General features: G+C 53.5%; 6 protein-coding genes across 6 annotated transcripts; all 6 read left to right on the forward strand.

The window, feature by feature from the left end:
- Positions 1-405: 405 nt before the first annotated feature.
- Positions 406-1,698, forward strand: DQ04_01291000 (hypothetical protein; the record flags this gene model as incomplete). The annotated part of the gene is made up of 1 exon (XM_009310510.1): positions 406-1,698. The coding sequence occupies one exon, from the start codon at positions 406-408 to the stop codon at positions 1,696-1,698; it is 1,293 nt and encodes a 430-aa protein (XP_009308785.1).
- Positions 1,699-2,120: 422 nt separating this feature from the next.
- Positions 2,121-3,251, forward strand: DQ04_01291010 (hypothetical protein; the record flags this gene model as incomplete). The annotated part of the gene is made up of 1 exon (XM_009310511.1): positions 2,121-3,251. One exon carries the CDS (start codon positions 2,121-2,123, stop codon positions 3,249-3,251), a length of 1,131 nt encoding a protein of 376 aa, XP_009308786.1.
- A 332-nt stretch (positions 3,252-3,583) lies between these two features.
- DQ04_01291020 (hypothetical protein) lies at positions 3,584-5,965 on the forward strand (the record flags this gene model as incomplete). The annotated part of the gene is made up of 1 exon (XM_009310512.1): positions 3,584-5,965. One exon carries the CDS (start codon positions 3,584-3,586, stop codon positions 5,963-5,965), a length of 2,382 nt encoding a protein of 793 aa, XP_009308787.1.
- Positions 5,966-6,338: 373 nt separating this feature from the next.
- Positions 6,339-7,400, forward strand: DQ04_01291030 (hypothetical protein; the record flags this gene model as incomplete). The annotated part of the gene is made up of 1 exon (XM_009310513.1): positions 6,339-7,400. The coding sequence occupies one exon, from the start codon at positions 6,339-6,341 to the stop codon at positions 7,398-7,400; it is 1,062 nt and encodes a 353-aa protein (XP_009308788.1).
- A 276-nt stretch (positions 7,401-7,676) lies between these two features.
- On the forward strand, positions 7,677-8,171 carry DQ04_01291040 (hypothetical protein; the record flags this gene model as incomplete). The annotated part of the gene is made up of 1 exon (XM_009310514.1): positions 7,677-8,171. One exon carries the CDS (start codon positions 7,677-7,679, stop codon positions 8,169-8,171), a length of 495 nt encoding a protein of 164 aa, XP_009308789.1.
- A 255-nt stretch (positions 8,172-8,426) lies between these two features.
- On the forward strand, positions 8,427-10,178 carry DQ04_01291050 (protein kinase; the record flags this gene model as incomplete). Its single annotated transcript, XM_009310515.1, has 1 exon — positions 8,427-10,178. One exon carries the CDS (start codon positions 8,427-8,429, stop codon positions 10,176-10,178), a length of 1,752 nt encoding a protein of 583 aa, XP_009308790.1.
- Between the last annotated feature and the right edge of the window lie 21 nt (positions 10,179-10,199).

Raw genomic sequence — 10,199 nt, forward strand, 5'->3', positions numbered from 1 at the left:
TATATATATATATATATATATATATATAATATGGGAGAGCACGACTGTGTGTTTTTTTTCTCGCGGATAGCTAATATGACTTCATTGGTGTCTGTGTTGACACCTTTCCATCGACTTGATCATCCTCCTGTTGGGGACGTTTGCTGAGCTTTTTGATATATAAACTTTTTTTGTTACTATTTCTTTATCTCTTATTAAAGCGAACTATTGAGTTGGGAGAGAATCCGTAGCAGCATCAGGAGCCGCGTCTTGTTGCTTGCTTCCCCGGGAAGAAGCATCACAGATTCAATTACTATTTTTTTTCGATCAGATACCCGATTGAAAGGGGCTTAGTGTGGAGGGGAAGGAAAACTCTCATACTCTCTCTTTTATCTGTACCGTCTCACCAACGCAACGAGTGGAGAAATGTCTAAGAGCAGCAACAGCAGCGGTAGCAGCGCCACCACCGGCGGCAGCGGTGGCTTTGGGACCCCAACTATGCTTGGCGTGCAGTACTCCTCCGAGGATGCGCGCAGCATCTACCAGAAAGTGGGGACAATCAATGGCTACACGTTCGAGGTGCCGCCCGTTAACCGGTTCCACAGCAAGAATGCTGAGTCGAAGTTCGTGCAGCTCACTGGATCTCTCAACCCGCGCTTTGAGGCCGAGCGCTTCGACAGCCTCCGCGAGCGCTTGCAGCAAGCAGACAAGAAGGGCAAGGACAGTCATCTGCAGGCCATTGCAGTCCTATACGCGGAATTTCTTGGTAACAGCTTTTTGAAGGCAAAGAATGTGGACTACGCAGAGATAGAGCGGTGCTTCTACCCATCTTATCTCCCACAGTATGTCACGGCGCTGCAGGCTGTAGGGCTTAAAAAGCCGCTTTGGTGGCGGCAGGGTCTGTTCGCGTCTCTTGAAGACATCTCACGGCTGCCGCTTTCCAGATGCAGTGTCAAAAAGGAGGCTGCGATGAGTTTTGAAGAATGGTATTGTCTTTTCTGGAACTACTACACCCCTTTTAACACCTTGGCGTACCTAATGATGGTTACGGCGCAGTCCACACTCCTGAACAAGGAGCTGATCGAGAGTGTCGCCGACTACATTGCCCACCGCCACGCGCTTATCGAGGATCCAGTGGCGAAAAAGGCACCCATTTTGTTTATGGGCTCACGCACTGGGAAGATGGGAGCGCTGCTAAACAAAACCGGGAAGATACCTGTGCCGATCATTCATGTTCATGAGAAACCCAACATGAACCCGTACCTTCTCGTCATACCGCCACAAAAACAAGACGAGTTCAAACCGCATCCCATCATAAAGATGAAGGATCAAGTTGCGTTAGAAAAGTACGAGCCCGCCATTGTCTTGATGTCGGACATGATGATGAACAACGACCCGACGGCCATGATTCGGCGCATAGGTTCGGTGCGAGAGTACATTTATTTTGGAACACCAGACAGCTACGTTGAGGGCCACCCGTGGGAGACGTGGGGACATTTCAAATACCGTGAGAAGGGGGCTGACCACATCCCGCCATTCATGCGGGAGAACTGGCTGAAGGTCTCTCTTCCACACCTTTCGCGCTGGATGATTTATAAGACAGATGGTGACATGCAAATGGGTAATGGAGCCGTTACGACATGGATGCGGCGCCCGTTGCAGCCATCTATGAAGGCGAAATGGAACTGGCGCTTTGCGCGTCTCAAGCCGTTTTATTGACGCCGAAGACCGATGGAAAACAATGAAATGAAGGGGTAAGTGGGAACAAGAAAGGCATCTGTTTCTTTCTTGTTGTTGTATTTTTTTCTTCGCCGGCACAAACCTTGGTTGTTGTTGTTGTTGTTGTTGTTGTTTCGCCCTTTGAGGGAAAGTTGACGATAGTGACGAGGCGAATGGTGTCACTGTCATTTCTGCTGCATTGTTTGTTTCTTTTGTCTTTTTGTCCTTCTTGTTGTTGTTGTTTTTTGGGTTTGATTTCTGCTTAGCGCTCGCTCAATCGATCGATCGCATTCGTTAGGGCAGAGCACTCTTCACGCTTCCTCAAAACTGAGGTGTGCGGGTGTGCTCTCTCTCTCTCTCTCTCTCTCTTTTGCGCCCACACTCTCGGAGGCTTGCCGCTTATTTCTACTCAAACGTAGGCCATGAGTGGATTGAGGCGTGAAGATGAGCGTAAGCTGAAGGAGCTGAACGATCTCTGCGAGCGCGTAGGTCGACGGAATCTCCCGGAGGACGACCAGTTGTGTATGTTGTACCTCGAAGACCGCTACAATCACTTCCTGGAGGAAGGAATGCGAAAGCTCCGCAGCGAGTGCGACTTCAGTCGTCCGAAAGGTATCGGGCAGCTCTTCACGGGCGCATCTAAGATGAATAGCTCACGCCGCGGCCACCGCGAGCGTAACATCGCCCCAAACAGCAAGAACACCACAACGGGGACCCGCAGCGGGGGCGTCGTCAAGCCCGTTCCAGCTGCTCTAGAGCACTCCTCCGCGGCGTCGTCACGGGAGACTCTCGGGAAACTGTGGACGTGGGTGCTCGAAGACGTCGTGGTGGGGGGCATTCCGCGCGCGGGTCCCCATGAAGACGGTGCCGGTCACCTTCTCGAGCTTTGGCGACAGTGCCGTGCACGCGGCGGCACAGCTCTCTCCGTGGTATCCTGTCTAGAACTGGACGAGTCAATACCACATGGTTTCGCCGTGTTGAAGGACTGGGAGCAGTTTACCGGGACGGTGGACTACTATTTTGTGCCCTTTATTCCCCCAGAGAAGCAGGAAAATCCCCCAGAGGTGGTAACGGCGGTGCTCGAAGAGCTGCTCACGATCTGTAGCAGCGTTTACAACGCATCGCATTTGCTTAATGGTAAGGATGAGGATACATGCAAGGGGATAGCCTGCAGGAAGCATTCCTGTCCCTTGCTACACATTGGCGGCAGGAAGAAGGGCTCGTTCAAAAACGCTGGGGAACATCGGATTGTGTATATAATGTGCAAAACAGGTCATACCAGGGCGTGGGTGTTCTCTATGGCTTATTTGATTAGCCAGTACGGCATGGAGTACAATGAGGCGGATCAGTTCCTCCGCCAGCTAAGGGCATTCGAGCCAAGCTCAGCTCAAGTGGAGTTTGTCTTGAAGTTTGCAGAATACGCGGCAAATCCGCGACGTACGAGGAAACCAACAGAGGAAGAAGAAATGTACCACAAGGTGCTGGCGCAGGTTCTATCACTGCCACCTTCCTACCGAGAGCGTCTCTTGTGCGATTTGGAGGAGTTGACATAGTGGAGTGGATGTGTTAAGGTGTATATGTTTTTTTCGGTTCTTGTTTGTTGGCAGTTAGCTGACAAAAAAAAGGTGTGTTTTGTGTTTAGGGAAGAAGCCACAAAAAAGGCTTTGCAGCGACACGAGCACCCATCTCATTTTGAGCGGCTATTGCGGATGTTTTTTTTTCTATCTTCGTTTGCATGAATGCGTTGATCAATCGTGCGTACCTCGCCCTCGCACAATTCATCGTTAATAATAATAATAATAATAATAAACGGATTGAATTGATTGCATGAAGAAAGGACGAAGGAAACAGAAAAGGAATGTCCTCTTCAACGCCTCTGCGCGGAATGATGGCATTCACGACAACAGCCGTGGCCCAGTCGTTGGTCTCCACGGTCAATGCGAACAACAACTTGGGCCTTGCGAATCAGGGAACATGGACGCAGAAGTCCCCGCAGCAGCAACTCTGCCCAGAAGAAGAAACGCTCTTCAAGACGTTTCGGCAGGAGTTCTTGGCATCACGGCAGGTGCAGCAAGCCCTTTTGTATTCATTTCCAGTGGGGCGCTGTGGCGCAAAGAACCGCACGTCCCACCGATGCGTGCTGTTGCAGCGTCGGGAAACTCCCCCTCTCGTCGGCTGCAAGGACAGCTTTTTTTACTACATTAACTTTGATCAGGTTTACACAGAGGTCGATAGCCTCTTCAACGAGACGCATCAGTGGTGGGTAACTGCCACAAGAGGTCTGCGAAGGAACGGCAAGGGTGAGGGTGTTGTTGCTGTGGCCGACCCTGAAGTACTCCTCATTGTGCTCTCTCCCACACAGACAATGACGAGGGAAATATCAGGGGGCATGCTGCCTTCTCTTGTGAGGCTTGCGTCTGATAATGTGAATGGAGAGGAGTCCAAGGGCAGTATTCGCGTCTGTGGGTTTCCTCCCCGCGTCAGATTTGGTCTGTCACTGCAGCAACTGCAGCAGCTCTCGTTGAGTTGTCCTGGTGAACCAAGGACAACTCAGAGGAGTGAGGGCGATTGGTTTTTCGTCCCGTCGGAGGAAACCGTTCTCTCGCAGGATGGGTGCAGTGTAGTCCTCGTTTCTAGCGATTTCATTGCGCACTCTTTGTTTTTCCTGGAGTGGTGTGTTCCAGAGGACTTTCCTTGGTCACCGCGGCGGCCAAAATTGGTGGGATGGGGCTGTGACGTGCTAGGGAAACTGCTGCGGGGTATTAGCGAGCACCTTGCTGCTGATGTTGTGGGAGCTGCAGATGAAGACAATAACGACAGCGTAGGTGTGACAAGGCGACGCCGATCCGAGCACACTGATGCCTTTGTGGACATCGTTCCCGCCGCTGGCACTCTCGAGGCCATGGGATCTGTCGAGGCTCTCGATTCTACGAGGCGGGACGACGACATTCATTTCGTGAAAACGGTCTGCGCGGCGGCCTCCACACCGCGTCGCGAGCTCGCTGTCAAGGCGTTGCTAGCCCATCTTGACATGATCGGTGAGGCTCACATGAGTCTCGAATTATGCCAATGGGATGGAGCCGCTGCAGGTGCGGCCGAGAGAGTAGCTCATCCACCACTCGCTGTGGAGCTAGTGGGACGAGCTGCGCAGCGTTTAAAGGAATTGGTGGACCAGCAGCGGAACCAGATTAGCTCCTCTTCCTCAGGCAGCTATCATAATGTGCCCACTCACGTGGGTAATGAAGGCGGCACAAAAGGGGGCCCGACACCACTGTTCGTGGAGGTGCTCCAACGACGATTCGCCGTCGGTGGTCTACGGAGATTGAGCCGCTTCTACCTAGCGAAAGACGGGGAAAAACTTCTGGACGCACCGTCTATAGGTGATTTGGGTGCTCAGGGGCTGCAAGACGATGCAGCTGAGCTCGCAGATGTGGCTGAAGTGGCATTTGAACTCAATGAATCTGCAAGATTCGAAGGTGGTGTGGGCACGAGTAGCCGCAGTCCTGCAGGTAGGCTCCCACGCGGTCCGCTGCGAAGCATTCTGGAGGCCTCATTTACCTCGTATGTCTCGTCAACTGCTGACGTCCACAAAAGGAATAAAGGCGATGGGGTCACTGCGTGCAGGGATGGCCCAGAGGAATTTCTGGCCGAAGGCAACGGCGGCAAGCATTCCGGTATTGAGGCGATTCCGCCGGTGATTGTTGGCAGTGCCTTCCTTCAATGCATGGAACGCCTCAATGGGGACGCGCGTGACAGGAGCAAGCATCCCAGATATATTCTGGAGGAAATGATGGAAGGATTCTGGAGTGCCCTTGCAGAAGGGCTCGCGACTGATAAAGGAGGAGGTGGTGGTGTTACAGTTGGCAACGGCGGAAGCAGTAGCGGCGATGGTGGCGGTGCGTCTCCTGTTAACGCTAACACTCCTCATGGAAGAGATTTGATGCGACTGCGTCTGAAACGCACAGCCGGCTGCGGGGGAGACACGGCGGCAGAGGTGAGCAGAGGGGAACTGTGGCTTAGGCACGTTGCCTTTCTCTTTACTCACGCTTCGGTTTCGGGGGCTGCGCTGAGTCCTCTGTCTCTGCCTCTGCCGGTGCAAAAGACATCACGGACGATTGAAGAAGAACGCAATTTGCGAGTCGTCCGAGGACTTGAAGCGCACCTCTTCTTCTTTGATGCTGTGCTCTGTGCCGCTGATAGCGCCGTTTTGACGCGGTGGATTCAAGCCCGCGAGGCTCTAGAGAAGAAGAACCCCGTGAAGATGTGAGTGACAGAGTAGTCTGTGTATGTGCGGGTATGTTTGCGCGTACACTAACATCGATGAGCAGCAGCGGCGGTCAACGCTGCGCCAACAGAAGTACAACAGAATCGAGACCATTGCTTTTCGTGGGAGATCGGGGTATGTTGTGTGGTTTTATATATTTTTTTGTTTTCTTTTTACTGAAAATGGGAGTGAGTTGGGGATCACACAGACCTCGCAAACGTGATCTGCATCGCAGTCTTGTCGACGATGCAGAGTGAAGAGGGTAGAGTTTTTTTTTTTCTTGCACTCTTGGTGTGTGTGTGTGTGTGTGTAGCATCCCTTTATCTTATGCTCTGTTTATTATTATGGTAGAAAGGGGGTGTGTGGTGGAGGTGCAATGCGCCGCGTAGCCGTCGCCCGTTACGTGAGCTGCCTGGCGCCGCTGTTTTCTTGCGGTGTTCGCCTGCCGGCGCGTGTGTGGCTTTCGTCGCAGAGCAAACCGGGGCACTCCGACGACGATGCGCTTGGCGCTGAGGACCCGTTCAAGGCGGTGGGAGAGGCCCTGAAGCAGCAACAGCAGGGGCAGGCAGCGAAGGAGAAGCAGGTGCTTCCGGATGAAATCGACCCGGTCGCGTCAGCAGTGAACCGGCGACGCAATCGCCGCAAGCGCAGCGTGGATTCCATCTTTGGCGACGTCCTCCACGAGGCCCTGAAGCTGCGTGACATGGGACACAAGCCCGACGCGGACTTTGTGTACAAGCGCACGCAGGAGCGCATGTATGAGGAAGAGTACGGTCACAAGCCGCCAAGTGCAAAGGACCATGCGGCGAAGTATATCCCGTTTCCGCCAGACCTCAGCCTCAACCGCCTCCTTCCGCTGGAGGAGATGGTTGGCGACGACCCGTGGCCGGAACGCGCCATCACCGCTCAGAACCCCGTTTGGACGCAGAAGCAGGTGGAAGAAGACCGTATAGCGAACGGTGGCGCCAAACTGCGGGCGTGGGAAAAGTCGATGTTTGCTCCTCGCGACGGCTTCGACCCTACGGGGGAGTTCATGGACGCCATGGACGAACTGGCGTACTGGGAAGAGCGCTTCGTGAAGTTTATCAGGGAGGCACCGCTATCGCAGCGTCGAACGCTGCCACTCCTGCACGAACTCTATCGGTACATCACTCACCGACTCATACGGGCGGAGCGACGGTACATTGGGACGCGGGACGTGGCTTTGTCGAAGGCTCACGCCTCACCATCGGTGTACAAAATGACAGAAGGCAACGTCGATCGCATCCGTGCGCTCTACGCGGAGACGCACCGCTCCCTGTCAAGCCCCAATTACGACCCTGCACGCATGAAGAAGTCGGCGACCGGGCCGTTGCTTCAGATGAGTGAGGCCGAGTTTGCGGAGTGGCGGAATGTCAGGAAGCATCAAAGGAATCGACTCGTGGCGGAGATCGTGTAGCGAGAGAAAGGTGGCTACCGTTTTTGTGAGTGTGTTTGTGGGGATGGGGGTATTTTTGTTGGCTTCCTGCGCTCGTTGTCATGCCTCCTGGCCCTACAGAGGGAAGTGGAATGATTGTGTGGGGACTTACACGGAGCTCATACCAAAAGAAAATTGTTGTTATCTCCTCCTTTTTTTACCTCACCCTCTCACACACACTCTCTCTCTCCCTATATATATGCTGATCTTTTTTGCTGCTAGTTGCGGTCTTGGAATAGGGACTAGAGGGGGTGGGCGATGAGGCGCGCCGTGTCGCTTTTCCACCCAACAGGAGTCCTCCGCGGCAGACACGCGTTAGCGCTGCGCCCCACGCGTGCGCTTTACATTCCCCCACAGCTGGCGCGCCTCCTCGTTGCAGGGGGCCTGTTGCTTTTTCAGGCCTTTATCACGGCCCACGAACGTGAGGCGCAGAAATTACGGGAAGAAACACAAGGAACAGGCACCACCACTGGCGGCGGCTCTGCTACTTTGATGTCATCGTCAGAGGCGCTGCAGATTCTCGGTCTTGACAGACGTCTCTCTCTTCCGCTGGGGGACGAAGCGGACCGTCAGGAGGCGACGCGGCGTTTCAGGCGTCTTTTCGCCATTGCAAAGGAGACTAATAACGTGTACCTCGAGGGAAAGTTTAGCGCGGCGTACAGACTGTGCGTCGACCCAGAGTGGGATGCGGCAGATGCTTCATCTGACGGAGGCAGCAACAACGCAGCCAGCAATAACGGTGTGAAGGGCTGATCTGTCTCCTCCATAAATGATTGCTTGCTTGTTTGCTTTGGTTGAGGTGTGGTTTTGAGATGCGTCGTCGAACTAAGGTGTCATTGTATTCCTACTGGGCCTCTGTTCGTCTATTTTGCTGTTGTTTTCCCTGTGTTCGATTATTTTGTTCCGTTCCTCTTTGTTCTGTTTGCTCTCGCACGTCTTGAATCGCAAAGTACTATACAATCATCCCGTCGTTGCTTGCCGTGCTCACCGCACCCGTACGCCAAGGCGATGGAGGAGGTAGTGGGGCCGTCTCAGGAATCCGGAGAAGTCCTGTCGCCGCCCAGCAATCTCCTTCTCGAAGATTTAGGCAGCCTTGTTAGCCTCCTGGGACACAAGGAGGACGATATCGACGCCTTCGACAAAGGGCCGTCGACACCAGATGACGTATTGACGAGTATGCAAAGTATAGTGGAGCGATACACGGCGGCCATGAAGCAGCACAGCATGACCCGTGTGATAGGATGCACGGAGCTAGAGGTGGAGGTTCGCAACCTGCTCTCAGCGAAATCGCAAGCAAATAAGGAAGACTTGATTCTTTCCCTTGTGCAGTTAATGGAGGAGATCCGCATTCTCTTAGAGTATCAGCCCCATAACTCTCACGCACATCCGCCGGGTCCTCAGATTTCACTCGCAGTACCACTACAGCAACAACAGGAACAACAGGAAGAAGCACAAGATGAAAGTGTGTGTGATATTCCAGTGACACCCAGCATGCGTAGTGTGGTGCGGCCGCCTGTTTTTGAAACCGACAAGTTGTCTCAAGGCGTTGATGCAAATGGCCGAAAGCTCATCAACCGTTACACCATTTTGGGAGACCTAGGGTTTGGTGGACATGGTAAAGTGAAACTAGGGGAGAACTGTGAGACTGGCGCCAAAGTAGCAATAAAGGTTATCAAGAAGAAGCAATTTCGCTCAAATGGTCGCACTCATGAATCGAACTTGTGGCGCGAGATACGCATTTTGAAAAATGTTCGTCATCGTAATTGTGTGGCTCTCCTGGAGGTCATTGATGATCCCAAGTCGGGTTTCCTCTATCTCGTCATGGAGTACATACCGAATGGCCCCGTCGTGAAAATTGAGGAACACCCTGTCGGAAGCTTGGAGCGATTCACGAACGCATACTTGCTGGAGCATGTTCAACGGAATAACAAAGTTGTGTGCTGTGAACCACTCCCGGAAAGTCGTTGTGCGGACTACTTCTGGAAGCTCGTGAGTGGACTACGGTACCTGCACAAACACAAGGTGGTGCACCACGACATCAAGCCCGACAACATTCTCTGTGGCTACGGCAACCAGGTGTACATCTCTGACTTCAGTGTTAGCGAAATGTTGGTCCGGAACGGCTCCAAAAAGATCGGCGTCCCGACGCGCTACGGTGCCGGCACGCCGATGTTCGCCGCGCCCGAACACTTTCAGCAATTGGACGGCGATAAGCCGAACCCATTTCTCTCCGACGTGTGGGCGCTCGGCGTCACACTCTACTTCATGCTCGTCGGCGTAGCACCGTTCAACGGTCAGACATACTTCGAGATGATGAAGGAGGTGATGCACGAGCCGTTCCCGTGGAATGGGCGGAACGCCTACGGCAAGCAGCTCAATCCGCGCTGGAAGAAAATTCTTGACGGCATGCTGGAGAAGGACCCGCACAGGCGTTGGAGCCTGGAAGCGCTCAAGAAATTCCTTAAAGAAGACAAGAGGCGGGAGAGCGAGTCGCTGGCAGAGAGGGAGCAGCAGTGGAAACACAACGCCGGGGGAAAAGAGTTGCCCGCGTGCAGCACTCCGGCGACCGAGTCGTGTAGTGGGATGAAGCAAGGGAAGCAGCACCAGCAACAGCAGCAATTGTCGAAGAGTGTGCTGAGCAACGAGGTCGTAACCCTGCCGAGCCCCTCTAAAACCAACAACACTGGCTTGATGCCCTTTTCCCATCGTTTCCTCCACTTCGGCCTGCATGGCGCTAACGGGATGAAGAAGAGGGCATAGCTGACTCGTGTATTTTTTTTT

This window comes from Trypanosoma grayi, assembly GCF_000691245.1.
Source record: "Trypanosoma grayi strain ANR4 Tgr_129_V1, whole genome shotgun sequence".
Classification (NCBI taxonomy): domain Eukaryota; phylum Euglenozoa; class Kinetoplastea; order Trypanosomatida; family Trypanosomatidae; genus Trypanosoma; species Trypanosoma grayi.